Genomic DNA, 26,515 nt, shown 5'->3' with positions numbered 1-26,515 from the left:
GTTTGTAGCTTGCAGAGACTGCGTGACTCACTACGCTACTACTTACACTTCTTATGGACCCGTCTATGCTTGGGGGTCTACGCCCAGAGCTCAGTCTATCAGGACCAAGGCCGTAGCAGCAACGCGTTACATTTCAGTACATGGCGAGCGAGCAGATGAGCCGAGACAAGGTGGAGCTGGGAAGAGCGGGAAGGGTACTGGAACATGAGTATAGCATAGAATGACGGTTGCTCCAGGTAGAGGAAGGTGCAGTGCGCGCAACAGGGAGGCAGGCGGAAGACCTCGCGCGATAGTCTACCGCCAGAAGCTCCACAGTGAAGGGGCCTTGAGGTCCGTGGCATAACAGTGATGAAGAGCAAAGCAGAGCATACCGATGACTTTTGGACGGAGCGCCCGACGTTGCAAGTTGGGATTGATTTGTCAAGTGATGCCGATTCACTGAGGAGGGTTGATGCCTGGTCGTGTGACATGGGTGCATGCTGGACCCGGAAACTCAGAATCGACCAAGGAAAAGTAAGGATGCTTGAGTGCTTCCGCAACCGTAATCCTGTGAGCGGGTATCAAGAGGGTGAGCGATGAGCACAATCTCGCTTGCAGGATCACGCTGAGAGCACTCACCTCCGCTCCGGATCGTATTCGAGTAGTCTCTGCAGCAAATTCAAGAACATGTCGTTGTGCTTCTTGTAACCGACGGGGCCGCTGACGATTTCCTGCAGTCGCTTCATGCGCTTCATGTACCGTCTGGACTGCGGTGTTGTCTCTTTGTTGGGCCAATTGAGTCTCTGATTGTGGAAAAAGTCTGGTCGATATGTCTCGGCCTTGCGGCGATACTGCTCAGGCATGGGCCCAAGTACAACCTCCATCATCGCAAGATGTCTGCAACGAAGGTCGTGAGGCTAAAGTCAGTTCCACTCGACCCAAAAAACAAAAAAGAAACTCGCAATGACTTACTCGAGATTGTCGTGCGTCTGGAACAGCGCGTCACCAGTGTAGAATTCGACCAAGATGCAGCCAATAGACCATGCGTCACACGGATATGACCAGCCCATTTCTGTTGATGAAGATCATACAAAAGATTAGCATAATCACATCCTCCAGCCTACGCCACCAATGCACTCACGCAAGATGATTTCTGGCGCTCTGTAATGCCGGGTCGAGACGACTTGAGAATGGTACTCATTGTTGAATGTCGCACTTCCAAAATCGATGAGGCGAATCTCGGAGTTGTTCAAGACGCGCTTCTTTTTTGCGTTTGCTCGCTGCGGACGCGTGAAGAGCGTCAGTTCTGGACTTTGAAGACGAGTCCCTCCTGCAAACGGGGCAAGAGCATCACTCACCTTGGTCGTGGCTACATTCTCGTAGCTGCTGTCCACCAGCAAGATGTTTTCCGGCTTGAGATCGGTGTGGACCAGGCTCAACCGATGCAAGAACGCAACGCTTTGCAACAATTGTCTGGCGAATGACCATATATGCCGAGGGGGAAACGAAGCAAATTGGTTCTCCTTCAAGAAGTCAAAAACGCTCTGTCCCAGAAGCTCCGAGACAATGCACACGTGATTGAGGTATGAGAATGTCTCAATCAGGTGGATGCATTTGCTGTGAGTGTCGGAACGAATGCGCATGATTAGCTAGGCAAATCGAGGGCATGCTTCATGAACAAGTCAAACTCACTTTTCGTTCTTGGGATCTTGCTGCCGCAAAAGCTTGAGTACTCGAATCTCGATCTGACTTGCGTCCCTGTACTTCTGAATAGCGCGAATGATTTTGATCGCGACGAACTTTTGCTCACGCCGGTCCCAGCATTCGACAACCTTGCCAAAGGTGCCTTGACCCAATTGCTGCATGATTTTGTCTATGTTCGAAGCCAGCAAGGAGTGTGGTTAAGCTCAGCCTCTCTCAACTGCGAGGTCAGCAAGCAAAGCACTTCGTTGACTCACATCTTTCTGTCACATTTTCACCTTTGCGCACGATGAAGTGACCTTCTTTGTCGTCGACTGGTAGCTGAGGTGCATAGTTGCGACTCTGGGGTACAGAATGACGCGAATTTTCGTCAGGGAGCTATGCCCCAATCTTTATGCCGGAGCGACAAGCTCGAGCAGACTTACCCTCGCTTGTGATGTCTTTGAGACGTATCCTGGGTCCTGTACTGCAAGCCCCGACATCGCTGGGACTTGCTCATGATAGGCTGTGCTTCCATAAGCGTCGGGCTGCTGGTGTGAAGTATGGCCAGTGTGCTGCGCGTGGATGTACGGATCGTCCTTTCGCCTGCGTTTCTGAGCAGCTTCTGCTTCCCGAATTGATGTGATGGAGCCAGCAGTGGATGCTGCAACAGAGTTGTACGAACCGTACTCCTCCTCCGCCTTCCTCTTTCCCTTGGGGGCTGCCGCATAGACGTCGCCGGCCTCTGGTCGTGCCCGTGTTCGGGTCTGTCCAGCATAGCCCCGCGATGTCTTGTATGCTGAACCCGGCCCTGCGCCATTGCCATTGTATACATCCGCAGCCAAAGGCTGGGCAGGTGGCCTATCCTCTTCATTGTCCGAGCCGTCTGAAAGGACGAAGACTTCTCGTTCCTGGTTCACAAGGGACAGCGCGAGATGTAAAGATGACCAAATTGGAAAAGGGTTAGCGACCGGCATCAAATCCCTGCTCTCCAGGTATCCGCTGAGGCAGTACGTCGTGCTCGCGCCTGTGCTACCGAGCGTCACATGAGGAGGGAGACGAGCTGGACCTCCCAAACGTTCAAGACTCCTCTCAGTAGCAAAGTTGCAAACATTCCCCCCTCCTCCTCTGAACATCGCTGTCTTCAGCATCCTTGACGCTTTGATCAAGACTCACCTGACCAGCTATGACCTCTTTCACGCTTGCGGGAGTTCGCGGCGACTGATAGTGCGAGGAACCGCCAGCGACAGGCGCGTAGCTGTGAGAGCTGCGATGTTGCCGATGGCCATGGCCATTGTAGTAGCCGTTCAAGGGGGTGGCCGGGACTTGAGCCGGAAGAGTCGACATTGGGTCGGGGTAGGCGTACTGATGGGACGAAGAGCTGGATGGATCAGCCGAGTTGTCTAGATACGAGGAGGCGTTGTGATTGTCGATGATGGACTCGTGAAGGGGTTGGTGGTAGCCTTCAGAGAGTTTGGCTAGGTTGCTGTCTATACGCGGAGCCTCGCCTCTTCTTTGCTTCTTTGCCCGAGGCAGAGTTGCCATGTTTCCACTTCGGATGCGATGATGGTGGACAGGTCAGAGTGCAATGGCAGCTACTCGTTTGGCGGATGATGCAGACGCTGACGACGAAGGTGGGGTGAGGAAGCAAGAGTGTTGAGTGAGATGAGTTACTTGCTGGCCTCCGATGAGATAATGCGTCCACGCGGCGCGTCACGGGTGCTTTGCCAACGCGCCGCAGAAGAGGTGGAGTCGCAGAGACTTCGACTCGCGGCTTGAGTGGGTCTAAACCGGCGCTGCTGCTGCTGCTGCTGCTGCTGCTGCTGCTGCTGCTCGCCCTTGTTGCCTTCTGTTCAAAGCGGCAATCATTGAATAATTGTGAATCTGATTGCCGAAGCTTGATTAAGGCCTCACGTTGCTGGTTGAAGTCCCAAGCCTTGTTCGGTCCGCTTCAGTAGTCTATCGGACAAGGACGAGCTCGGAGCGTATTAGAAAATTGGGTAGAGCAAGACGTTGGATAGAGGAAGCGGACATGTGCATGGCTACAACATTCAGATTCAGATTCGCGTTCCGAAAGCTTTGCCCTCCCCTCCTCAAACAGCTGAAGAGGAAGCTGCGCACACGTCGTTGTCGTTGGCTGATGCAGCTTCGTGTACATGTACTTCGGCACCAGCGCTTCCTCGAGCGCAGGGGGCAAAAGGGGCAGGGGCACGGCTGACGATATTCAAGCGCAGAGAAAGATTAGCAGCAGCCAGCAAGCAGCACTGCATGGTAAGTTGCCGCTGAGGTTCACGCAGATGAGGCACGCTCGTCTAGTCACGTCACAGTGTGAGTCAACGGTCACAGTCAACAGTGGGCAGCGGAGGCGCGAGGCGGGGCGCAATGCCGGTACCTGCTAGTAGTACCGTAGAGTAGCTACGAGTTGTGAGTCAACGGGCAGGTCAGGTCAAGCAAGACACTCGCGACTTCAAGTCAGGTCGCGGCACATTTCAGCAGCACTGTGACTCTGGTTCGATTGCCGAGGGCAAACGCGGCTAAGCGAGATGAATCCAAAAAGCATCAAATCAGCACGCGCGGTTGTTCACGTACGCACGAGAGTAGAGCATCCGCTGAGCGCACCTAGGATTCGACACTCGTGACTGCTGCTGGTTTCGACATCAGCGCGTCAGAGACATCTGTGGGTCCAGTGCGCGAGTCGACGATCGAGTGAGCAGGCAGAGCGAGGAGGAGGGGGGAAGAGAGAGCCTCCGTGCGAGCCACGCATTCGGCGTTCATAGGAGCGCTGCCTCAACAGACTGCAGGCCTGCGGGCACGATCTCCGCTGGCGTGCGCCGCAATACGCACAACAGTCACGACGGAGTCTTGCGTGCCTGTCATTATGTGCATGTATGATCGCGAATGGTGAATGGTGAATGGTGAATAGATGTCCCATCGGACACCGATCATCATGACGCGCTCCAGCATCAAATCGCGAACACCAAACAGTCAAGCTCGAGTGATTCGCCTCACTCAAAACTTGATTCTGATGTTTGACTCTGACTCGTGACTCGTGACTTGTGACTGTTCGTCAGCATCGACGGCCATGCACAACTCGGTGTCAATGCGCTCTGCGCAACCCCGCGTCCGCGTCCTTGCGCAAGCTTGTGTGAGAGACATCCAGATCGTGCGCATCCATGCCGCAGCCGATGCGCTTCGTCCACTCAGCAGCTATGCTGTATGAAGGAAAATCCTTGACAGCAGCACAACAGCCGCGGCAGATAGTCTGTGAGTACGGCAAATCTGACTGTGCGAAGCATATATGCGTGGCAACAGCGTTCGCACAGCGGAGGATGAAAGTTCTACATGGCTGCACGCAACTTCAAGACTCAGACTGGTGCAGAGACACTCAGTGACTCCAGGCATGCTCCCCATCCATGCAGGCTCGGCCTGCTTAAGGGTCGCTGAGCCATCTACCCTGCGGCATGGCACGGCGGCTACGATCGAAGATGGTGCCCACGAAATGAACGAGTCTACACAACACTACAGCACCGAACGCCCGGACGCCGGGCGCTCAGAGTGCGTACATCGTACCTGTGCCGGTAGACCTTGAGACTAATTGATTTGTGGCATACATCATGTGTCTTTGCGCAGTCTCATGGATCAGTCACCTACTCGTGCATGGCTGCGGAGTCAATCCCTGACTCAAGACTTGACTCAGTATAGTGTCAAGATTACGAATGGGCGTGACTCGTGACGCCCTGCCGGATCCCGCCGATCCCCTGCTCAGCCAGGCAGGGTTTTCTTGTCCTCCGGGGAATCTGAATGGCAAAGGCCAAGATGAGTGTTCACTGACTCTTGCTGCAGATCGTGAATGCCACTTGAACTGATGAAGGACAAGAGACAAGGGGCCGAAGGTCGGATGAGCGCCAGTCTGTTGCGGGGCTACAGCTGTGACCTAAGGTGGAGATTCACGGTTGCATGGGAGAGCGTGGTGTCACGACGATTACGCCCACGCGCCTAGCCGGCGTTCTCCGTCCAGGCTGAATCTTGATCCACATGAGACTCACCACTCACCACTCACCACTCACCACTCAGTTTTGAGCGACTCTCTATCGCGACTCGATCGTGACTCACACTAGAGCCTGCAGCATGGCTCATCGCGTACTTGCGCACGTGGCGCAGCTCCCTGACGCCCGCGCCTCTCGGGCGCTGTGACGACGACGCGCCCTTCTGCCTGCATGCTCGTTCACCTCGTATGGGCGCATGACCGAGTTGCGCAAAAGCAGCTTGCAGATCGATGGTGCGCGCATGCGACGCCCGCGCCCGGTTCAGCAAGATAGCAAACCACTAGCTGTGACTGAGCACCACATCATCACGTCGTATCGGCATCCTTCCTCACCAACATCCTGACCCAACACAATCGAAAATAGCGAATCTGATTTTGGACTTCAAGATCTGATCCGCTCAGGCAAGCTCGGGAGCTGAGTCGACACGGGTGTTGCTGCGATGCGGTCTCGCGCCACTCATCCTCGAGCGCTGCTCAGGCTGGTCGCCAGTTCCCACAGCACCGGCAATAATGGACGGCAAGCGGCAACTCAAACCCTCGCAGCGGGCAGGCGCTCATCGATCTTGCACTCTACGCAGCGCGCTGCTGCCTCATCCTCTTCACGGCCCGTCAACTCTTTCATATCCCCCAACGGCGCTGCGACTTGCTCTTCCAGCAGTGTTTCTCAGTTCAGGGCCTACGTTGCGCCGTCTACAGCTCATACTCGTAGAAGAGCCTCCATTGCCAAGCGTCGAGCTTCTCGCAGCTCATCTGACGGCAATGGCGAGGCATCGGCAAAGGGCTCTGCCGACTTGCTCAGTGCTAAGCGCCGTTCTGCTCTCGATCGTGCGCTGACCAAACTCAATCGAGGGCACGCACCCGCTCGACCGCCACCCACTACGAGTGAAGAAGTGGGGATGCAAACCTTCTTCTCGACTTATAGACCACTTTTGGAGCATGCAGTGAGAACATCGTGGTCTGCGGGAAGCGATGGCGGGACTGTGCAAGGCAGCTTTGGGGCGCTTTCATCAGAGATGGATTTCCCGCCCAAGGAAGTCCAAGAGCTTGTCTCCAATGTGGTTGCAAAGCACGGCGATCGTTTGCGAGGAGGGACGCTCATCGCGGTAGTCACCGACGTCTCCGAAATGCCGTCAGGTCCATCCATATGGCCCAATGCTCTTCGAAACGTCACCCCATCTCGCTTTTCTAGGCTACTCGACTCTCTCTCCGAATCCCCATCGTCATCGTCCCCCATCTCCCAAACCTCTCTGAAGGTCGTCATGGAACGTCACAAAATGGCAGAAGAACTTCGCAGAGAGAAGGAGTGCGCCGAGGCTGTTGCGAATGCGGTGGAGCGGGGAGAGGACCCGACGGTAGCTAGGGCGCTGGGAGGCGAGGCGGACACAGTCATCTTGGGGGAGCCCAGCGGTCCCCAGGCAGACTGGTCCCCTGGTGTTGCTAGCTTTATGGCAAAACACCTGCGAGCTTTTGAGCCGCCGTCTGCGCCAGATGCTCGTGGCCGCCTACTGTCGGCGCCCCAGACTGCCGGATCTTCTATGCCCCACTTTGGACGGAGCGGTGTCATCACGCTCGGGGAAGGCGAGGAGTTTGATGATGAGGATGTAGCAGATCGCCTCTCATCTATGTTTACGGACGCCATGAACGGTATCGATGGTGCGAGCTTCGGCGGAAATGTGCACGGCCTGCCGCCCAGCAACGTGGAGGAGGATGCACCCAACCTTCTCTTGTCCCATGCAATGGTCCAAGCGGCCCTTCCAAACTCGCTTGCATGGGATAGATTGGTCGGTCAGATGGATGCTGCTGCGCTGGACGACGCCAGCATTGCGAGAGGGGGCGTAAACCCTTCCTTGCTGAATGCGGATCCTTTGCCGCCCGACCACGAGCTGCACGTCTCTCTGGACAGTGTGAGGCGGAAACGGAAGAAGAAGATGAGAAAGCACAAGTAAGTTGGGCCTTTCCAGCGCCATACCCTGTCTTGCTTCGTCTTGCTGATCCAACTCTTCGTTTTGCGCGTCTTTAAGATACAAGAAGCTGCGTAAACGCACGCGCATTCAGCGCCAACAACAGAAGTAGAACACAAGGCGCCCTACAATGCAATACAATCATCTGTCAAATCAAGGTAGAGCTTGAACATGCATGTTGTATCAAACTTGTCTTCAGGAGGTAGACCAGCAAGGCGATCAGAAACAGCCGGGAAAGGTAGGACCTTTTTAGGATGGCGATGCTTGGTGAGAACACAACATGTCAAGGCTCTTGCGACTGGTTGTAGCGCTCCATTTCCGACTTGGGCATGTATGCAAGACGTGTACCTGCCCAGTATGCAAGTGCGGTCCCACCGCCCGCTATGCCCACAGCGCTGTTCGAATCGGGACCTCAGCGTCAGAGGTGAAGGCCTGTCTCGCATGCGTCGTCTTGCATACAGCGCAGCGTGTCACTTTCACCATTGCTTGTGCAGCACTCACCCTGCAACCTTGAGCCCTTGCTTGATCTTCTTGCTGCGCCCCTGGGCGTGCTCGATCGCCTCCAGCTCGTGTTGACGTGCCGAGGGGAAGAGTTGAGCGACCGGTTCATGGACGCGAAAGATCGTCTCTAGCGGGGGAGGCACGCGCTTCTCGAGAGCCATGCCGTCATCACGCTTAATGAGAAGAGGTGCTGCTCGATCCTCCCAAACAAGAGAACGACGTCGCGGGTGCGTTTCTCGCCAGAGCTTCTTGCGCTCTCGAAGCGTCTTCTGTCTTTGTACATGAACGCCAGTCAAGAAGGCAGGGACTGCGAACACGCCGGCAGTGAACCTGGTGGACGCGGGGGCATCACGATGTCTCAAGTCAGCCATTACGAGCTCGACAGGAAGTTGACCTGAGAGCACAGACTGCTGGTAGGCACGCTTCAGCATTCCGAAGTGAACCTAACTCACAAGCCCGTCTTCAGCGGATTTCTCCACATCTTCTCCCCCATCTTTTTGAGGGCATTTGCGTAGCGAGATTCGCTCACGGGCCTCCGGTCTCCGTCTCGAGCTGCAACCTGGACGGCGTCGGGCACCATTGGCTTATTCGTCTGACGCTCATGGAGTGAGCTAGCTCGATTGCCAGCGTGCGCTTCGATGGGAGCGGTCCAGGCAGGTGACGCCAGGACAGCCAGGCAAATGAAAGAGGACGAGGGCTTCATGGCGTTAGCCCTTTCGGTTGAGAGCGTTGATGTGGTGATCAGAAGCAGAAGAGGGGAGGAATTCGGTCAAAGACACTAGTCCGGCTAGTGCAGGTAGATGTCGGTCACGAAAGCCGATCAGAGCAGACGATGGGGGGGGGGCAAGGGGAGAGTACCGGCCATTGCAGATGAGGATTTTATATGCCTGTTCTCAGTCATGCTGCCATGCTTGGTGTTGCTCGCAAATCGCTTGTCCCTTGCCACTCGGCACAATACCCTCAATGGTCTTGCCAATTGGCAAGAAGATTGCTCTCATTTGCCACTAGCCTTGATCTTAGAATGCCTCGGCTCATCAGCAAGATCGCTGTCGCCACAATCCTCAAGGTCCTTGCCTTCTAGCAAGATGGCTGTCGTTTGCCACTCACCTTATTCTTGACTGGCGTGGCCATCATCAAGATGGCTGCCGGATGTCGCTTACCGCAACCCTCAAGAGGTCGGCCACGCCTTTCAAGAACTTTCGTCACCTGGTGGCCACGAAGCTTGTGGTGGCCAAAAACGTTGGTTGAACGCGATGGCTACGCCGTCAGAGTGGTCTCGAATATGTGCGTATTCCTTGTGCAAAGCTTACGTACTTGAGTCGAAATTCTACTTGGTGGCGGGAGAGATTATTTCGCCTTCCTTACGTCCAATGATTGAGGTCACATTTGCTATAAATGAGTGCGCATTGTACGAAGACGAGATGCGACAAATGCGTCCTGGTGCCCCAGAGACGTGACTCAAGCGGGCGCCTCAAGGACAAGTTGACTCGCGCAAATTTCAGGACCACACAAGAGCTCTGCGCCCCTTTGGGGCTAAGACGTATGATGATTGAACAAAGCGACCGCGTCAAGAGGGGGCCTGTACACGAAAAGCGACTGAGCGAGGACCTTGTTTAGACGTTGCGGGGTCGAGATTATCGTGGAGCCTGAAGTGCCGCGCTGAGCGATTGCTGGTCAATTGATCGTAGCTTCTTGCTGACTGCGTGCGGGAACAAGTGTGGCCGGTTGGGCTGGCTGTGCGACAGCGTCGAGTAGGACGGTCTTTCTATGGGGCATGTTTGGGCTCCAAATCTTTGTTGCCATAATGAGCAAGTTGCACACCTCCATAGTAGAACAGTCCAAGCCCACCGCCAAGCGCTCCGACCGCGCTGTTAGGGATACGGTGAGTTGCGCATCAGTATGATTCGCATACACGCCCCAGGACTTTACCTCCAAACTCAGAAAGCGGGGACTCGGTTACGAGTCGCACTGAGGTGCTCACCTTGCAAATTTGGCGTGATGTAACACGTCCTGGCGACGCTTCTTTTTAGCAAGGGCCACCGCATCGACAGCTTCTTGTGTTGCAGCATGACTCTCACTCTCCCGTTGAGCGGCAGTGTGCAAGAGCGTCCCTAGCTGGATGCCGTCCTGAACGGGAGGAGCACGCTTTGCCAGAGCCACCTGCTCACCGGCTGCATCTACATTGCGCTTCGACAAAAGAATTAGGCCGTCATCTTCTTCGATGGAGCGACCGTGGGGCTGTTGATGTTCCCGAAGATACTTCTTACGCTCCTCCGACATCTTATGTGCGTGCGTGAACGCGCCGACTGCCGCCAAGGGCGGTCCAAGAAAGCCGAGGACCCAGCTGCAGGAGGGTGTCCGAGTCCTTGCTGTGAGCTAAGGCCTAGCGTCGCCGCCTCGGCACGCCGAGTCAAAGGCTTGAACGGCTATGGGAGGCATGAGTGCTACTCACGCCACGCTTTTGTAAGGCTTGTTCCACGCATACTTGCCGAGTTCCTTTATTACCCGTTCCACTCTTCCAGGTGGCGGCTGGAAGACGTCGCCAGGGCGCGCGACCTCAATGGCCCGAGGCGTCAAGACGAGGTTTCCCGTGTTGATGTCCGTAAGGGGCTGGCGCCCAGCAAGAATGGTGGATCGGCTGCTCGAAGCATCCTGTTCGATCGGGGCCGTCCAGGTAGGTGAAGCCAGGATGGCCAGGTAGACGAGCGTGGTAGAGAGCTTCATTGCGTTGAGGATGCCCAGACCTTCGAGCTTGCGCAAACCTTTAGAGTCGAGAACAGGTAGAAATGATCCAATGTACTGGAGAGTGATCTAGTCCAGCTAGTCCAGATGTTGGCAGCAGAGATATGCAGGGAATCGACGCTATGAAACAAAGCAGAGCCGAGGTCAGGTCAGCTTCGTGTTCTTATAGACGCCATTTCCCAGAGCGCAAGAGGTTGGCGAGCAAGCAAAACCCGGCAGGTGGTGTGGGTGGCGGGGTCGGTTCGCGATATTTTTGAGTCGCCACCTGTCAGAATGTCGAGCTGCATGACTCGGTCTGTCGTTCATCGATAGCGGATCGCAGGCAAGCTCGCTTCGCGGCTCGGACTTTGGACCCGCCGGTGGCAAGACCCATTGCGGTGACGAAGAAAAGAACCGACCAAACGCGGCGTAGTCCTTGAAGAGGGATATGCCAGTCGGAAGTCAGGAATGACGGTCAAGGTAGCATTGCCACCCACCCACGGAAAGATCTCGGCCAGGCGCGGAGCAGACTTCTGCACCTGAGATCAAATGTGAAGCAAGGATGTTGTGGCTCACCTTTGCAGGCTCGCAACCCTTTTACGTCTTGCACGTCATGAAGTATTGCGAACATCGCGCATTGCGGGGTCACAAATTCAAATCTGCGCAGACGCCGTGGCGACAACGTTCTGGATCTGAGGACCACAAAAGCTCCGAGCACGCTGGAAGGCAGGACATCGCGATGATAGTGAAGCTGACTGGCTTTCTGAGAGGCATTCGTGTCCCACTATGGCCCGGTCGTGTGGCAAGAAGCGAGGCTTCGTCCGTTGGGCGTGAGCTTTCATCCAGCTCACGAAGAATGGGGCAACGCCCGACGTTAACACAAGAACGAGTCGCAGACTTGTGGGCGTGTGATGCATTGTCTCTAGGAGCTGCGCAGCCCTGGCCCGCAGGCGAGGCCAGAAAGCTGAGATGGTTCAAGCACATTGTAGTCCCATACGGAACTGGTACCGTCCGCCTTGATGAATAAGCATCAACCAAGATATTGCCGAACGTAGTGAAGTCCGGAATTGAGAGGTCTTTGCAAGGATGATTGACACGCCTGGAATGGTATACAGAAAGATTGCGTGCGCAGGTAGCAAAGACGCAGTGAGCATAGCAAGGATGACTAGGTTTGCGAAGACGCGAGGTGGATGGACTGGAATGGCTGCAAAAAGGTGCTCGAAGGTTCCACAGTGGCGCATCACGCCGAGCTGAGAGACGAGCCATCTGAGCCACGGCGCGCTGGGCAGGAAATGTTGTCGAGCTCCGGTGCGAAGGTGGGAAGCCCCGACCGGAGCCTTTCACGGAGGCAAGAGCCGGGGATCTTGACCGAAAGAGAAGTCGATGCCGCTGGTGGCGGCGTAATTCGGATCCTGATGCACCAGCAGAGGGGCAAGACCGTCAAAAGGATCGCCATGATGAGCAAAGCCACTCGAGGCGATATTTTGCATGTTCGGATGGTTTGGAAGATGTTGCTGCTGTCCTGAGAAGACGGGCATGCTCATTGGTGCTGACGATGTCGTCACCGCACCACTACCTTGGTATTGTCCCCGTTCATTGTCATTCTCGTTGAGATGATGATTTGTGAGCGGGACTGCCACGTGAGGCTCGAAATGGCAGTTCGACGGACTCGAGTCGTACGGCGGTCCCATAAAGTGGAAAGCGTTGGACTGAGATGTACCCGAAGATCCTGGCGTTCGCAAATGGGCCGCATTGACAACAATGTCCGAGCGCGGAGGTGTTTCTGGCATAGTAGGACTTCTGGAAGTATTCTGCTGTGCCAGTCGTCCTTGCAGCCTTCTAAGTTGATGGATTTGAGCCTCGGTCCCTGGTGTCCGCACCCCGTTAGGGCTCTGATTCTGCAGTGATTGGATTTGAGCCGTCAGCTGTGATCGCGCGTCGGCAGTAGCTCTTTCAAAGGCCGAATCCGATTTAGACATAGTGGCGCTGCCTGAGGCGTGACTTTGAGGATGACTGGGAAGGTGAAGCTCGCGAGGGACACCAAGCAAATCTCCAAATTGCCAAGGTGGACCTTCTGGTGGTGGCGGGCCTGGCGTCCGAGGTGCTGAATTCATCATGGTCCTCGACTGATGCTGCAGGCTCCGGGCCAGGGCCTGCTGTTGTTCGAAATCGCGCGCTTGCTGTGAGGGAGGAACCGGATCCCTTTACAGCGTGAGTACTAGCTGCCGTGCCGCATGCTTCTGCAGCTGTGGCAGAGCGTGAATTAGCCCACTCACCTCAGCTAAAGTTCCAACGCTTGGCATATTCTCCATCGAGATCGGAGATGGCGTACGCCCCAAATGCGGTGAAGGGCTTCGTGGATTTGCCGTGTGTACTTGCTGTGACGCATCATAGCTGCGCTGCTGCGGGTTTTGCGGAGGATGTTTTCGAAGATCTGAAGGGCCGGCCTCGCTCGATGAGCCTTCCGCTCCTTGCTGATGCATCGAGAACGACACTTGTCGCGGACGCTTATTGGTGACAGGTGCGTGCTTAGCGTCTTGTTGGGCTTTGGCAGCGGCTTGCAGAGCACTGATGTCTGGTTCCAGCCCGTTCTGTTGACTGCCGATGGAGCGCCTCATTGCGTCATCCATTGGTGCAAGTCGGGCCATCTCACGCTGCAGCCGAGACCTTTCATCCGGCACCAAAGATTCTGGCGATCGCGCGGCCCATCCAAGTGATACCATGGCCCGAATCACGAGATTTTGCCGAGGCAGCCTCTGGCCTGGTGCTGCGAGATTGTTAGCACCGAAGCCTATGGGTATGGTCGGGCTGCTGACAGCAGGGCCTGCTGCAGCGGCGGAGATGGTGCCAGAAGAGGAAGTGTCCTGACCTCCTTTCGAGATCGCTGAGGTCCCATCCCCTGTCTGCTTTCGATCCGCTACTGAGCTTGTCCCAGCTTTGTGCTTCGCAAATCTGGCTGTAGTCGTGGTCCGGGGAGAGCCTCCCGGCCCTCGACCAGCGAGAGACTTATGCCTTTGCGCGTTTCCTTCGGCAGGCGGGCTAGGAGCACTATTTGCCGTATGCTGCGATGCCAACTGACTTGTGAGTGGCCCTGCTCCCACTCTCTGGGTATACAATAATGCATCTGTGACTTTAGAACTTGATGGCCGCGCTGCTTGCGAGGCTCTCTCGCTCAGAATATCCCAGAATACTGCCCACCACTCGTACAACAGAGACTGAGGAGCGTCTATGGGAACCTTGGCAGTCGGCGACAGATCTGCTTCTCTTGCTAATGCAGAGCCTGCGCTGTAGAGCTTGTGCTTGATCAGGTAATCGTGCACGTAGAGGTTGAGCCTGCGTGGGTGATGCAAGGGAAGAAGCGGGTGTCAACTCTCCATTCAAGTAAGCGCAAGCCGTCCGACGGAGCTTTTGTCCGAGATCATGTCTTGTATTTGACCATGGATGGTCTATAGCGGCTTGATTACCGTATTCGTGCATGGCGGGCTCGTAATGCCCCATTCGCACTCACAAAGCGTCACCTTTGCCTTGCTGGAATTGCAAGAGGTTGCTGCTTGTCGCACTAGAAGCAGTTGCACTCATTGCGTACTAACGCCAGTCGATACCAACTTCATACAGTACGTCTCTTAGATGACGACGATATGTGCAAAGTGTTCGATCGTGCTGTCGGAAGTCTGTGACTGAGACCACGGTGCGTTGTGTGGATGTATGCGGACCGATTCCATACTTTCTCAGTTCCACTTTGTGTTCCCTATTCGATGGCCTTACGCGGAGAAGGGTAGGGAAGGCGGAGAGGAATCTGCCGAGTATAGACCGTGGGTGTGAGACGGAGGCGAAGTCCAGTAGTGGTGATGAGAGTTGAAGGGGGATTCATTTACGGCGACAATGAGGCTCTCACAGATGCGCACACTAACTTAAGAGTCCGACTTTCACACTCATCGTGTATACCTTATACAATTCAAGTTTGAATGACACTTTACTCGCTCGTGGGAATTCTCTCCAAGTGCGTGATTTGAATGCTAATGCACGCGGGGTCTTAGCCGGCGCAGGCAAAGTTACATGCATGCTTGCTTGCATGGAAATAAGCTCGCGGGCTCAGCGGCTGCTCTGAATATCTTGACAACTCGAGCAAAGCACAAATCAAGAATCGTAAATGATCACAATCTCATCAACAATCAAAACCACTCATCAGACTTATTTCGAATCAAGGAGAGGAGAGGTTTCTGCGATGCACGCGGGGCGTGCAGCTCACCACGCGCGGATAAACTGTGACTAGCCGAGCTGCTGCCTTGCTGACGGCTGCTGGTGAGCGCTTTGTTGCTGGCGGAGCCCGCTGGTGCGGGGAAACGAGGTTTAAAGCAAGCTCAAGTTTACCACGATCCAGCAGCGTCCCACAAAAACTCACGATGCGTGATTGCTCACAGAATCAACGCAGACCTGAATGACACTCTGCTTCGTCACTCATCAAATGAGATCTAAAATCACCTATCCTCTTCGTTTGCTTTGTCTGCTCTGCTGTGCCATCGCCATGTGCAAACTCACTTGCGACTGTGCCGCCTCTAGAGCTGCATAGAAGGTTCTCATCAGTCTCTGAACTGCGCTCTCGCAATGGAGAGGCTTCGCGGGTCTGCTGGCTGGCTGGCTGGGTGGGTGGTGCTCAGACTTGCTGGGTGCCTGGAGTCGCGCCCAATGTCACGGATAGAGGTGCCCTGATGCGATCTGTTGCAATTTCGAATCGCACTTTGGCGCGGGCGCAACCGAGGAGACTGCCACGCAGAGAAATCCGGGTGTAGAAGGCGTAGGTCGTGCAGGGCACCATGGACGAGAATCTTCCATGCTAGCTGTTGCTTAGTGTCTGCGCAGAACGGGCCGGAGCAGAAGTCGAAGAGCCTTCTGTCTTGAATGTCACCATCCATCATGCGCAAGATTCGATCAGAGCTTGAATTTCGAAGGGGCGGTCAACAGTCGAAGCTGAGTCGCAAGCCCGGGCGTGCCCTCGCGGAGACAGAAGGTCGCGAGCAATTGAGGAACGGCTGCGTGAAGCCAATATGGAACGCTCGGCGATTCGACGACACCGCGCTTTTCGGCACCGCTTTTTAGTGCTGAGATCTGAATCATGACTGTCTACTCGCCTTAGGCACATCAGGAGGCGTAGACTCACACAGCTGCGAGACTACTCTCGTGCGTCACTCTGATGACTCTATTATATCATAACCACGAACGTGAGTCACAAGGACAGTGAGGTGAGGGTCGTCGGCGAATCGGCGTAAGCAGAGCTTGCGCATGTCCCGACATCAACGCGGCTTTATCAACACAAAGTTATGAAAGGCCAACGCGGTCTGCGTAAAATCCTAACGATCAGTGGACATGCCGCGACTCTCGAAGGACCCTGAATAGGATATCCGAGAGCCGAGCTCGAGACCGTAGTAGTGTAGGTCATGGAAACGGCCGAAGGTGTGACAATGGCCATCAGCTCTTGGAAACTTCTCTCAGGTATGGCTGATTGATTGATTACTTGTCTCCAGGAGAGAGGAAAGAGTCTATAGTCGAACAACGCAGAGCCGCGCGCTTCCTAAAAAGGAAGAATTGTGCGCGAGGTGTTCGCACATGTCTACACAAGGCTTTAGGATTACAGAGAGAAAGTGCTTGGCCTGTTGAAGGGAGAAGAGAATCGGAATGGGTATAGGCTTGCTGCCTGACGACACGCGCGCGCGCGCGACTTCCGTGTCGAGTACACGAATGTCTCGGAAGGAGCGACTGCAGCGATCAGACGCAGTGACGGCGAAGTTGGTGAAGGGGCTTTCGCTCCGAGGTCGTGTTTAGGCGGTGAGGCCGAGTGCCGTAGCGACGCGTCCCCAAGACCATAAGACGAGCAGCATGCCGAGAGAGCTACCGACAGGTAGAGAGAGATTGTCATCAACACCGCCTAGTTCCAGTGCTTCGACGATGCCAGCGACAAGCCCAGAGCTGATGCAAAAGATTGGCAGTGGCAAAGAAGGCGGCGCTCCAGCAGGCGCAGCAGCAGCGCGCGTGAAAGCGGATAAGACAGGAGTGGGATCGCTGATTGAAGGGACAGCTGGCGATGATGTCGAAAACCAGGAGCCTAGACCTTTCGCGGCTTGTTGCTTTACGGCTCGAACAGCTTGAGCACCGCGAGCTTGGACAAAGTTGGACGGTGGTGGCACGGCTCTGAAACCGTACTTGACGCCTGACCAGCCAGAGGAGAGGTGACCATGAGTCTGCGGGGCCCCAAAGCGGGCGTAGGATGCGATCCAGCTAGCTCCTGCAGCCCGCTCGCCGATTTGAGCGATCGGAGTGCCCCAAAAGACGAATGCGGCTGTGGTGCCGACGAGCACGGCAGCCAGGAATCCAGCGGATGACTTGCGAGATGCGAAAGGGGGCGAAGGCAGGGGCGGAGTGCGAGCGCCGTAGAGCCTTCCGAACGTGGAGGCAGCCGTGTCCGCCCAAGAGAGCCTGAACAGACGACGAATGAGATTGACGTCAACGATGCTTGTTCCTCAACGCTGGTATTTTGCTTAAGAGCCGACTTACATCATGATAGAAACGCAAGCAATGTCTTCCGGGAAGAAATGCAGAACGCTGATGACGCCCACCAGGAACGGCACAACACCGTTTACGCGAGTCTTCTCCGCTTCTCGCATGAGGAAGCCGAGGACCTGTTCGTACAAGGTCTCGAAAGGAGGGTAGTTGAGTCGGATGACATCGGCCGTCACTACAACAGACAAAAAGATTGCCATATTGCGGATGATGTCCTCCTTCGGAATGTGGGTGAGATATGCCCAGAGAACCCAGAAGCCTAATGCATGTGTAGACAGTAGTGATGTCAGTGTGTGAATCACCACAGCTCCTTCGCGGTAAAATGACGCTGGAATGGGCCTCGTGTCTCGTTGATTCTCCGCTCCGTTGGAGCCGCCTATCTGCGCTGGTCTTCACTCACCAATGCTGCCGTGGAAAATCTTGCGCGGTATTTCCCAGCTCTTGGCCCTAACATACTTGAGATTCCTGCGCTTTTCCTTGTCATGCGGATCCATCCCTACAATCTTCTCAACTGTCTTGTCATCTCCCCTTCGCCTGATAAGCTCTCGCTGCTCCCGACCAGAGGCCTTTGCCTCATCCGACAGACCGGGCGTCACGGGCTCATCGGGCGAGGAGATGCCGAACGGTGTTGGAACCGGGCCGGCATGAGCGGATCGCTCGCTGAGGTCCGGATCCGAGGAAAGGTCCGGATCTCTGGCATCGAGTGCGCGCCCATTGGTCAGAGGGGTCAAGCCTGATCTTGTGAGGCCCTCCTCGTCGGATGGCGCTCTTGCCAGAGCACGCAACACTGCTGCTCCTTTCTGCAAAGAGGCGGAGCGAGCTCTCGAGAAAGTAGAGGGCGAGGATGCTGCGCTGCCCTCCTGCGCGAGCGTCTCGATTCCGTTCAAGCCTGGCTTTGTGACGGGCGGCTGAGCCTGGAAGGCGCCATTTGCCGAGCCCGCCAAATCCTCCTGCGCTGCTTTACTTCCATTGACGATCGTCTGCTTCGATTTGCTCTCAGCAGCGAGAGGTTGAGGTGCTGCTTTATTCGCGGCGCCAATGTCTGCAGGAAGCGCCGAAAGGCTCTGAAGCGGAGGAGATTTCGGGTCGTGCAGCCTGGTGCTGGACGCCGAGCTTCCTGTGGCAGCGGAAGTGACGCTCAGGGCGTGCTGTTGTCTCGTGTCCACGGACGACCTCCTAGCTGCTTGCGAGTCCGGCGCAGGACTGGAGCCTCGGGAAGAGGTCCTGGAAGAGATGGATGCCCGCTTCTGCTTCAAGCGCGCATACAGTGACATAGCGGCAGCAAGGCTACTTCCACTTGTGCAGGATTGCAGAGATGATGGCTAGAAGATGGCTGTTCCTCCAGAGCTACGAGAGTTGAGCGTAATATTTGGCGTATGCGACGACGTGACGGTGAAAGAACAGTGCAGTATCTTCTCAACGTTGTGTGAGAGTCTGTTTGTTTATACAGCACTCAACGGCAGACATGATCGGTCACTGTACAGGTCGAGAGCAAGACTAACAGCGGCACCAAGAGCACAGCAGGCAGCGAGCGTGCGGAAACCTCGCGCCGCAAAAAGCTCGCGATCCGGCGGACGCGCCCTCGTGACCTCGCCAAACACAAAGCCTGCGTGCAGTCACGTGACAATCTCACAGGATCCGAGTCAAGGTTCACGTCATTCTTGATTATTCTTGATATCCGGGGCAATCAAGAATCACGAGTCGTGAGTCTTGAGTGATCGTGTCTGCGAAAAGGTGGCCTTCCTTTCTCGACATCGCGTCCAGCAAGTATTTTGCTTCTGTCGGCGCAGACACTCTTGACTCATCAGACTGAGTGACTCTCCTGACCGTGCTGATCGTGATCAGCTCGGGCAGGTAGGCCACTCGATCGGTGGTCACACACGTGCTGCTTGCCAAGATCCGCGCAAGCGGATGCTCATTTATCTGCGCAGGCTACGCTCATTGGGTTCGCCAAACACTTTCGAGCAACGAACATCACTTGTGAGTGCCAATCGACGTGTATGAGGGACTGCGCTTCGTCAGGCATGTACGCCGTCGCCTCAGAAGAAAAAAAAGCTGCCCTTGCCTCACGGCAGCAGAAGTCTGCAATACAGCTTCATTGGCGGCAAACCCTGTAGGGCAGACATCATCTCCTTCGCGATACAGAGGCAGCGAGCGTGTTCCGGATTGCACGAGGCACAAACGATCACCTAGCAAGCCATACCGGACGCGAATATCCACGGCGGCCTGCGCTCACCTATTGCGCCTCCGTTCTTGAATGTGCCGCTGCGATTTTGCTGGCTGTGTCAGCGTACTACCATCACACACGTGCTTAGGCACGTCATCTTTACTTTCGGACATTTCACAGTTCGCGCACTCTTAAGAGCACACTCACGAACAGACATGTCCGACGACCATTATGACTTCTACCTCTCCGCCGGAGAATATTCCGCTTCCGAGGGGGAGGAGGAGCTGCTGACCTGCCAGACTCTGATAGCTCTGAAGAAAGCGCGCCATGCGCCTGCACGATCCAAGAGTGCGAATGCGAGTGAATTGCGCTCTTTCGGCTTGCTCTCCACTGCTGTCGACGGCCCCAGTGTGACGGAACCGCTGGCTGTTGCCAGCGCTCAGGTTTGGAACGCTGAGCAAGTGACAGCATCGTCGGCTCTCGATCGACTTCCTCTTGAAATCTTACTGGAAGTGAGTGTAGGATGCCTGTCCTTGAGATTCTGCACCCGGACTGAAGCTGTGGCCTTCGTCTCCAGATATGGACTGGTGTGGATGAGCCTCAGTATCTTGCGCAAGTCTCAAAGCGTCTGCATGCCACCGGCAAAGACCGCAACGTCAGGTCGGCATGGCTATGCCGGCGCTTCGAGCCGTGGTTGGTCATCTACGAGGCAATCAAGCGCCCGAAGCTTCTGGATCCACTGCTCCTCCGCAAATTACTAGATAGGGGCGCCACTCTTTCCAGAGCCCTTGTTCAGGAAGTCCACGCGCGAAGTGTAGCGCAGGAAGGCGATATGTTCCCGTATAGCATCGTAGATGCCCCAAAATCTTGGGGTCTTGACCTACCCTTGACGACCGTGATCGCATTGCTGAATGAAGGCTATCAGCTTTATGGTCCCCAAATGAGCCTGCGGCCACTCGATCAGGAGGTGTTTTACGGTGAGTGCAGCTGGGCGCTGACATTGTGCATTAGCGACCCTTAGCTGAAAATTTTTGCCATGGCTGTTTGGTAGAATAATCTCAGTCTGCCGGGAGCTCGAAAGGCTTTGAAGCCAGTGCTTCTGAGACTGTTCAAGCGCTTCAATGTGGGCATGTCCTCGCTGGCGCACACCGAGCTTTTCACTGACCCGCACTTACCCTTCATGGCAGTTCATGCCTTTAGAGCTGAGCTCCCTTAGTGTGAAGATTGCCCGCAAACTGGATCGCCACGAGGCTCTAGCTCTGAAGGAGGACTGGCCTGAAGGCGGATGGCTAGCTTGGCTCGTCATCCTCGGCGATAGAGATCTGCTCCGCGCGGCACAACAGAACGGATTTCGACCAGAGGTGCGTGACGCAAACTTCGACCACCATCTTTGCTGCAAGGTGCTTAGCTGGCTGCTCTACCCGTGTGCACAGAATTGTCTGCGTTTAGGAAGCTAGCTGTGTACTAAGGTACTCAGGAAAGAAGCCCCTTTCGACTATTTACAAAACATAGCTGCAAAATTGCGGGTGCGTTGCGAGGGAAGCGGCTGCCATCGTGAAAAGGGAAGCGGTCTGTTTACAATCCATATTTGGGCGGCAGGAGCTTCAAGACCTGAAGATTGTGGTGATCACACGTTCATTTGCGGCATCAATCATCTGCGAGCTCAGACTGCCGATATTTGAAAAAAGTTGGCGACGATCATCGGCCTCGGGGGTGTTTAAGCGCGAAGCTGTTACGTACGAGCGATACAATGCTCTGCTGAGGCTGGCTTGCGCGGATGTACTCCTCTTCGACTTAGCGCAACTGGTTCACGAGCTGATTGTGCAGTTTCAACGAATTCCCGACGACGTGACGTTGGGTCCTATGTTCCGTCAATTGGAGAGAAACTTTGAGGGAATTGACGGCACCCACCAAATAGCGCTGACAACCTTCTGGCAGGCGCAGACGGAGGAGCAGGGTCTATCTTGGGTCAAAGCGCAGCTCACTTACCGGAAAGGTGTGTGCCACAGCACTTGCATGACCTGAGCTGCTGCTGACTGAAGATGCGATCTCTCTGCGTACAGTCAGCATCGCCACTCTGCAGACCATTCTTTTGCGCCCTAATCAATATTCCACACTGCCAGTGAAATATGCGTTCGCTGAGTATGGCGGTGATGAGACTTCTCGGCTCCTAGCATCAACGATTCCGCATCTTCTACGAAAACGCACAGCTGTGAGTCGCAGTGCATGTTTTTTGTTGCAGTAGCTACAGCTCACTCAAGCTCGATACCATCAAAATCTCTTGACACCGCTCGTCCAGGGATACTTGGTTCGGTGCGCTTTGCAGCTAGCTTGGAGTCCGCCTTCAACAAGCTGACATTACTTTCCTGTCTTTGAGCAGGGCATTATGTAACGTCAAGGGAGGCCTTGCCTGGCAGCACGAAGCTCTCAAGGTGGCCCGCGCTGCGGTGAAAGCTTACGGTAAACCTCGGTATTAGCATGGCGATCATGTCATGAACCTGACGCTGATCTCTTTCCTTGCCCCTCAATCACCGCAGATTTTACTTCATTGGATCTCGGGCCCGAAATTTGGAAGCTACAGCCAAATCAAAACAAGGGTGGCATGAGCATCTCACGAGACGAGAGACCGAATTCTGTCCTTGCGTGTCAAAAGACCAACGGATCAAATCTCCAAGCTCAACGCCACAAGTCGGGACCGCCTGGAGCACGGGTGACTTTGCTCACAGAGCCCGTGACATGCTTGGGCGTGGACAGCTACAGCGACGCAGGAGAATGTAAGAATTGCCTTGCTCCGATGGCCGCGCCGAACACTTGATTCTGATCACAGATCATGCTCTAACGTCACAGGCGCGGTAATTTTCAAGGCAAATGTCCCTTGCGCCTGCACGCTTTCCGACAGTAGACATTTTGTCAGCAGCGAGTGCTTGGACCTCGCAACTGACCCTCTGAAGGATTTCAGCGGCATCGACGAAAGCAAGGCCGACGAGAACTACACCGGGATCGAACCCGAGGATCATGAATCTGCACGGCGAAACTTCTTTGACCTTTGTCCTGCCAATACCAGCATATTTCCCCGACCGTTGCGCGTGGCTCCCCACCTTTTCTCGCAACTTCCCGGCATCTCGGCGAGCGCGCGCCGCGAAGCCGCTCACGCTCTGCCTGTGCAGCTCCTCGACCTCCATGAAGCGCGCGGCACAAGGTGGGGCGTCGAACGAGAAGACTCTAGACGCCACAACCCGAAGCCTCCTCTGCAGAAGACGGTAGAAGCCATTGCGAATGGAGACGAAAGGTACGCGCGAAACACGTTCATTACCCCAGGTGAAGGGTTAGGGTCCAATCTCTCCCCCACAGAGCTTGCTTGTGAGTAGGAATCCGCCCTGTGACGATACAAGTCTTGTGCATGTGCTGATGATCGTTGACGGTTCGTATCAGATGATGTGGTCTTGAAACATACTTTGGCTTCAGGTCGGGAGGCCGAGGCAACAGCTTTGTATGACAAAGGAGCGATTCCCACAGCAGAACATCTCCGTATACTGCAACATTTTGGCCACAGTGTACCAGACGGGTTCTTCTCTCGAATTCTGAAGGGGGCTCCTTTCCGGGTCGAGCACTCGGCTGAGGCAGCTTCTGATACCCCGCCCCCAGCAGTGGAACCGGCGTCGTGAGTGTTGGGTCCGGAAGATTTGTCACCCAGATGCGAGGGACTGACAATCTTTTCCTTGGCTGACAGATCCGACTGCTACGCAGTCATTGACGAGATGTGCACAAGTCACGAAACTGGTCTGATTGAGATCAGCGGGATCTACGACAGACTCAGCGTCACGAGATGTACGGCGCAAGTTTCCGAAAGAGTGTTGCCCTTCGCAAAAGCAGCGTCTGAAGCTGCAGTCCGGAATGTCTCGAACCTTTCTGAAGAACACTTGTCCAGAGAAATCCAAGCTCACACTGCTGTGGCTGCGGAGGCTCTAAAGGCGAAAGGACTCCCGGCAGGAGTTCGAGTACCCATGGAGTCGCCGCCACCAGAGTCTGAGGATGAGCTGATGGCGGACGCGGTCCCGGACACTAACGGCGCGAACCCGCATCTATGGGGATTCCATGATGGAAAAGTGAGCATGGCAGCGATAAAGCCTTGGACGGTCGCATCCAGCTAACACGACGGCGTGCGTTTGCTCTCCAGCCGTTCAACATGTCGCGAACTGATGCAGCCGAGCTTCTTCTGTCTCTGGACGCCTGGCTCAAGCACCTCTCCTTCTGCGAAGGAGTTGAGCGCCGTCGCACCAGCCTCTTGATTGTCGGATCGCCGGACGGTACAACGACGCCAAGGAAGGCGCACTTCAGGGGTCAAGGGAGTAAAACGAGCGCAAACACGGCATTCTTCAAGAGCCTGATAGCTGGGATGCAAAACATTGGGCGCTGGAGGCGCACTCTGGAGGATGTCTTGGCCAACGAAGACGAAGAGAAGCGACCGCTCCTCATTGATTTGACTGGACTCTGGCTTGAGATTCGGCAGGAATATTCGAAGGAGGATTTCCACAACATCGTCGATCGCACAGAGCGCCTCATTGCAGGGAAGAACGTGTCACCTCGACCTAGGCGCCGTGGCCAACTTGGCAAAAAGCCGCAATGGTTCCCTGAGGAGAAGGAGGCGATGGACCCGACCTACCAACCTAGCGAGCCCTCTGGCTCAGGAAGTGATTCGGAAAGCGATTCGGAAAGCGATTCGTCAAATGACGTTAAAGAAGCTGCTCCACCAGGCGAAGTCGCAAGCGACATGAAGATCGAATGAAGCTAGATGTCGAGATCATCATGTCTAGGCTGGAAGGAACGCACCTTCTTGGTGAGCAGCGTAAAACATCGAGGGGAGGGAGGAGTCACGACTAGATGCAAAACAAAGAGAAAAACACTGCAAGAAGCTCAGCGATCAGTGACACAACAAGGCGATCTAGATACCTCGGCACAAGTTCACGTGACCCTGAAATTTTGCTCTCGAGGAAAGCTGGCCGATGGGCCATGCGACTCCGCAAAAAAGATGCACGTACGACTCATCAGGAATGCGTCTGCTCAATCACGTGTGGGCAAGCGTGCATCAGGCGCTAGGACTCTTGACTGTGCACGAGAGACACTCGCGGGCATCCATGTGATGTGACTGCTGCTCGTATCGCGAACGTGCGTCCTTTGTTACAACATCTATCCATTACAACATCCATCCAGAGACAACCACAACAAGTCGGGCAACTGGGGCTCAGGGAGCCAATGTAGCCTGCAGGCTGTGGCTAGTGCTGCTTGCTACTGAAGCACGAGTGTCCACTGTGTCCTTATCGCAGCCTGTCTCTTTCTGCAAGCATTTTGTCCGCCTTCATCCGAAATGGGCGACCAGTCGGAGACCAGTACAAGCGGAGCGGCCACCAAGATGCGAAAGCTGTCGCTCGAGGATCAGGGCACTGGAAGCATGAGTCGCTCGCAACAACACGAGGGCCGGCAACACCTGAATACGCTTTCTCAGCTTTTTGAAGCCGATCAGAACGACCATCGCGGCAGGATGCTCAAGAAACTGCATGACTTGGGCTTCCCTCCCGCACTCATCCACCTCGTTCCCAGGTACTGGTCGCGCGGGCATTCAGAACGCTACAGTGAGTAGGGTGCGACATGAGCTGTGGTATAGGACCAATTTACTGAACAACCCGACGGGGACAGATGACGTCAAGGAGAAACGATCGAGCGTGGCTGTTCACGTCGCAGTGGCACAGGAGAACGAGTGGTTTCGCACGATGCTTGCTTCTGGTCTCTCAGAGGCACAAGCGTTACAGGAAGGCAAGGTGAGCCTATCACTTCGATGGACGCACATGCCGCTCGGCTAGCTGACTCTGAGCTATCATTCAGCCGGTATATGTGGAGCTGGACACCAATTTCTTGATCTTGGAAGCTTTCGCAAAGTACCTTGTACGTTGGTGATCAATTTCAGACAGCCAAACGGTGCCCCTCGCTAAGCAAGCCACGGCACCTTTCCTCCCCACAGTATGTCGGTAATGTCCGCACAGTTGTGGAGCCTGCGCGCACTTTGGTCGGTGGTCTTGCTGGCCTCTTTGGGCTCGCACGTCAGGTGTGTGGAGCTCTTGAAACGGCCGCTCTCCCTCGCGTTCGACGTGCTCACGCGATAACCGGCCTTGTTTATCACCACGTGAAGGTGCTCGATACCAATCTAGCGCAAGCAGCACTCGACGCCTATGCGGAACACATCGATCGCAAGCCAATGCTCTCACAATTGGCGGACCCTCTGGTTGTCCAGCATCGCGAGCTAGCCTTCGTCGCTTTGAGAGCAGCTTTCATGGTAAGCAATTCGTGGGGACCAGCGTCGAGCCTGGCTGATGGCTTGCCTTGCGCTACAGGATCGCCATTCCAGAACGTCGTTCGGCGGCCTAGCCGAGCAAGTAGTCAGTGCCAGAAGCACGGATGGACCTGCTGCAAGGTCCGCAATCTGGAAGCCTGTCGAAGACTTTTTGGAGACTGCGTGGTCTGCCATAGATGACAAAGACTCACCTCAAGGTCTGGTCCTGCAAGCAATGCTGAAGATGTCCCTGACGTGTCTGCTTCACGACAGTCCGTCATCCGTACTCAATCGCTGCAGTGCAGCAGACGGCCTACACACCTGGGTGCGTTCCGGCAACAACCACAGCTACGGCTCGTCGAGCAGCCTGACGTGCGAGAAGTGCCGTTCGAGCATCGATGCAAGAGAGCACGCACCTCAGAGTCTTAGCGTAGACCTCCTAAATTGTCTCTGTGAAACCATCAAGCCCTCATCCGAATTCAGGCTCACGAGTGCTCCTACTGCGCACTCATCATCTCAGCCGAGACCAGTCATTCGCTACGTCATCAAAACCGTCTGAATACGATCAGGCATGCGATTCG

The 26,515-nt window shown here is 55.2% G+C and overlaps 10 protein-coding genes across 10 annotated transcripts; 3 read left to right on the top strand and 7 right to left on the bottom strand.

Moving 5' to 3' along the window:
- Positions 1 to 111: 111 nt before the first annotated feature.
- On the bottom strand, positions 112 to 2,868 carry IE81DRAFT_302094 (kinase-like protein). Its single transcript, XM_025512248.1, has 8 exons — positions 2,106 to 2,868; positions 1,938 to 2,022; positions 1,672 to 1,852; positions 1,338 to 1,596; positions 1,121 to 1,259; positions 952 to 1,051; positions 619 to 876; positions 112 to 547 (listed from the first exon to the last, which is right to left on the bottom strand). The coding sequence occupies exons 1-8, from the start codon at positions 2,808 to 2,810 to the stop codon at positions 436 to 438; spliced, it is 1,839 nt and encodes a 612-aa protein (XP_025369651.1). The 5' UTR covers positions 2,811 to 2,868; the 3' UTR covers positions 112 to 435.
- Positions 2,869 to 5,714: 2,846 nt separating this feature from the next.
- On the top strand, positions 5,715 to 8,133 carry IE81DRAFT_323458 (hypothetical protein). The gene is made up of 2 exons (XM_025513957.1): positions 5,715 to 7,646; positions 7,726 to 8,133. Exons 1-2 carry the CDS (start codon positions 6,145 to 6,147, stop codon positions 7,775 to 7,777), a joined length of 1,554 nt encoding a protein of 517 aa, XP_025369650.1. The 5' UTR covers positions 5,715 to 6,144; the 3' UTR covers positions 7,778 to 8,133.
- Positions 7,800 to 8,700, bottom strand: IE81DRAFT_124692 (hypothetical protein). Its single transcript, XM_025510211.1, has 2 exons — positions 8,167 to 8,700; positions 7,800 to 8,060 (listed from the first exon to the last, which is right to left on the bottom strand). Exons 1-2 carry the CDS (start codon positions 8,595 to 8,597, stop codon positions 7,949 to 7,951), a joined length of 543 nt encoding a protein of 180 aa, XP_025369649.1. The 5' UTR covers positions 8,598 to 8,700; the 3' UTR covers positions 7,800 to 7,948.
- IE81DRAFT_323457 (hypothetical protein) lies at positions 8,522 to 8,944 on the bottom strand. The gene has a single exon (XM_025513956.1). It carries the CDS (start codon positions 8,867 to 8,869, stop codon positions 8,615 to 8,617), a length of 255 nt encoding a protein of 84 aa, XP_025369648.1. The 5' UTR covers positions 8,870 to 8,944; the 3' UTR covers positions 8,522 to 8,614.
- Positions 8,945 to 9,770: 826 nt separating this feature from the next.
- Positions 9,771 to 11,085, bottom strand: IE81DRAFT_366601 (hypothetical protein). Its single transcript, XM_025517021.1, has 3 exons — positions 10,619 to 11,085; positions 10,148 to 10,510; positions 9,771 to 10,034 (listed from the first exon to the last, which is right to left on the bottom strand). Exons 1-3 carry the CDS (start codon positions 10,888 to 10,890, stop codon positions 9,932 to 9,934), a joined length of 738 nt encoding a protein of 245 aa, XP_025369647.1. The 5' UTR covers positions 10,891 to 11,085; the 3' UTR covers positions 9,771 to 9,931.
- Positions 11,086 to 11,373: 288 nt separating this feature from the next.
- Positions 11,374 to 12,326, bottom strand: IE81DRAFT_124612 (hypothetical protein). The gene has a single exon (XM_025510209.1). The coding sequence runs from the start codon at positions 12,151 to 12,153 to the stop codon at positions 11,533 to 11,535; it is 621 nt and encodes a 206-aa protein (XP_025369646.1). The 5' UTR covers positions 12,154 to 12,326; the 3' UTR covers positions 11,374 to 11,532.
- Positions 12,016 to 13,814, bottom strand: IE81DRAFT_124632 (hypothetical protein). The gene is made up of 2 exons (XM_025510210.1): positions 13,164 to 13,814; positions 12,016 to 13,067 (listed from the first exon to the last, which is right to left on the bottom strand). Exons 1-2 carry the CDS (start codon positions 13,608 to 13,610, stop codon positions 12,228 to 12,230), a joined length of 1,287 nt encoding a protein of 428 aa, XP_025369645.1. The 5' UTR covers positions 13,611 to 13,814; the 3' UTR covers positions 12,016 to 12,227.
- Positions 13,815 to 16,381: 2,567 nt separating this feature from the next.
- IE81DRAFT_366599 (hypothetical protein) lies at positions 16,382 to 18,915 on the bottom strand. Its single transcript, XM_025517020.1, has 3 exons — positions 17,843 to 18,915; positions 17,437 to 17,701; positions 16,382 to 17,358 (listed from the first exon to the last, which is right to left on the bottom strand). Exons 1-3 carry the CDS (start codon positions 18,714 to 18,716, stop codon positions 16,704 to 16,706), a joined length of 1,794 nt encoding a protein of 597 aa, XP_025369644.1. The 5' UTR covers positions 18,717 to 18,915; the 3' UTR covers positions 16,382 to 16,703.
- A 2,266-nt stretch (positions 18,916 to 21,181) lies between these two features.
- Positions 21,182 to 24,780, top strand: IE81DRAFT_124548 (hypothetical protein). The gene is made up of 9 exons (XM_025510208.1): positions 21,182 to 21,605; positions 21,673 to 21,821; positions 21,909 to 21,922; positions 21,990 to 22,069; positions 22,147 to 22,383; positions 22,457 to 22,969; positions 23,042 to 23,270; positions 23,340 to 23,715; positions 23,787 to 24,780. The coding sequence occupies exons 1-9, from the start codon at positions 21,473 to 21,475 to the stop codon at positions 24,393 to 24,395; spliced, it is 2,340 nt and encodes a 779-aa protein (XP_025369643.1). The 5' UTR covers positions 21,182 to 21,472; the 3' UTR covers positions 24,396 to 24,780.
- IE81DRAFT_124446 (hypothetical protein) lies at positions 24,686 to 26,344 on the top strand. Its single transcript, XM_025510207.1, has 4 exons — positions 24,686 to 25,239; positions 25,304 to 25,425; positions 25,490 to 25,549; positions 25,626 to 26,344. The coding sequence occupies exons 1-4, from the start codon at positions 24,975 to 24,977 to the stop codon at positions 26,133 to 26,135; spliced, it is 957 nt and encodes a 318-aa protein (XP_025369642.1). The 5' UTR covers positions 24,686 to 24,974; the 3' UTR covers positions 26,136 to 26,344.
- Positions 26,345 to 26,515: the final 171 nt, after the last annotated feature.

This window comes from Ceraceosorus guamensis (assembly GCF_003144195.1).
Source record: "Ceraceosorus guamensis strain MCA 4658 unplaced genomic scaffold IE81scaffold_29, whole genome shotgun sequence".
NCBI lineage: Eukaryota > Fungi > Basidiomycota > Exobasidiomycetes > Ceraceosorales > Ceraceosoraceae > Ceraceosorus > Ceraceosorus guamensis.
The sequence above is the reverse complement of the archived record's forward strand: the minus strand, read 5'-3'. Positions and strand labels throughout refer to the sequence as shown.

Bases quoted from the DNA above. Each gene is read 5' to 3' on its own strand.
- IE81DRAFT_124632 (XM_025510210.1), bottom strand. From the start codon at position 13,610: ATGGTATCACTTGGATGGGCCGCGCGATCGCCAGAATCTTTGGTGCCG. The intron at 13,068-13,163 runs GTGAGTGGGCTA...CCTCCCTCACAG, and splicing joins GCGTTGGAACTTTAGCTGAG to CAAGCGCGCGATTTCGAACA.
- IE81DRAFT_124548 (XM_025510208.1), top strand. From the start codon at position 21,473: ATGTTCCGTCAATTGGAGAGAAACTTTGAGGGAATTGACGGCACCCAC. The intron at 21,606-21,672 runs GTGTGTGCCACA...CTCTGCGTACAG, and splicing joins GCAGCTCACTTACCGGAAAG to TCAGCATCGCCACTCTGCAG. The intron at 22,970-23,041 runs GTGAGTAGGAAT...GGTTCGTATCAG, and splicing joins CTCCCCCACAGAGCTTGCTT to ATGATGTGGTCTTGAAACAT.
- IE81DRAFT_366601 (XM_025517021.1), bottom strand. From the start codon at position 10,890: ATGAAGCTCTCTACCACGCTCGTCTACCTGGCCATCCTGGCTTCACCT. The intron at 10,511-10,618 runs GTGAGTAGCACT...ACCCTCCTGCAG, and splicing joins AAGCCTTACAAAAGCGTGGC to CTGGGTCCTCGGCTTTCTTG. The intron at 10,035-10,147 runs GTGAGCACCTCA...TATCCCTAACAG, and splicing joins CATCACGCCAAATTTGCAAG to CGCGGTCGGAGCGCTTGGCG.
- IE81DRAFT_323458 (XM_025513957.1), top strand. From the start codon at position 6,145: ATGCGGTCTCGCGCCACTCATCCTCGAGCGCTGCTCAGGCTGGTCGCC. The intron at 7,647-7,725 runs GTAAGTTGGGCC...CGCGTCTTTAAG, and splicing joins AAGAAGATGAGAAAGCACAA to ATACAAGAAGCTGCGTAAAC.
- IE81DRAFT_124446 (XM_025510207.1), top strand. From the start codon at position 24,975: ATGGGCGACCAGTCGGAGACCAGTACAAGCGGAGCGGCCACCAAGATG. The intron at 25,240-25,303 runs GTGAGTAGGGTG...CGACGGGGACAG, and splicing joins CGGGCATTCAGAACGCTACA to ATGACGTCAAGGAGAAACGA. The intron at 25,426-25,489 runs GTGAGCCTATCA...GCTATCATTCAG, and splicing joins AAGCGTTACAGGAAGGCAAG to CCGGTATATGTGGAGCTGGA.
- IE81DRAFT_366599 (XM_025517020.1), bottom strand. From the start codon at position 18,716: ATGTCACTGTATGCGCGCTTGAAGCAGAAGCGGGCATCCATCTCTTCC. The intron at 17,702-17,842 runs GTGAGTGAAGAC...CACATGCATTAG, and splicing joins GATTTTCCACGGCAGCATTG to GCTTCTGGGTTCTCTGGGCA. The intron at 17,359-17,436 runs GTAAGTCGGCTC...TCGTCTGTTCAG, and splicing joins GCTTGCGTTTCTATCATGAT to GCTCTCTTGGGCGGACACGG.
- IE81DRAFT_124612 (XM_025510209.1), bottom strand. From the start codon at position 12,153: ATGGCTCGTCTCTCAGCTCGGCGTGATGCGCCACTGTGGAACCTTCGA.
- IE81DRAFT_323457 (XM_025513956.1), bottom strand. From the start codon at position 8,869: ATGAAGCCCTCGTCCTCTTTCATTTGCCTGGCTGTCCTGGCGTCACCT.
- IE81DRAFT_124692 (XM_025510211.1), bottom strand. From the start codon at position 8,597: ATGCTGAAGCGTGCCTACCAGCAGTCTGTGCTCTCAGGTCAACTTCCT. The intron at 8,061-8,166 runs GTGAGTGCTGCA...CGATTCGAACAG, and splicing joins CAAGGGCTCAAGGTTGCAGG to CGCTGTGGGCATAGCGGGCG.
- IE81DRAFT_302094 (XM_025512248.1), bottom strand. From the start codon at position 2,810: ATGCTGAAGACAGCGATGTTCAGAGGAGGAGGGGGGAATGTTTGCAAC. The intron at 877-951 runs GTAAGTCATTGC...CCTTCGTTGCAG, and splicing joins CAGACGCACGACAATCTCGA to ACATCTTGCGATGATGGAGG. The intron at 548-618 runs GTGAGTGCTCTC...ACCCGCTCACAG, and splicing joins GAATACGATCCGGAGCGGAG to GATTACGGTTGCGGAAGCAC.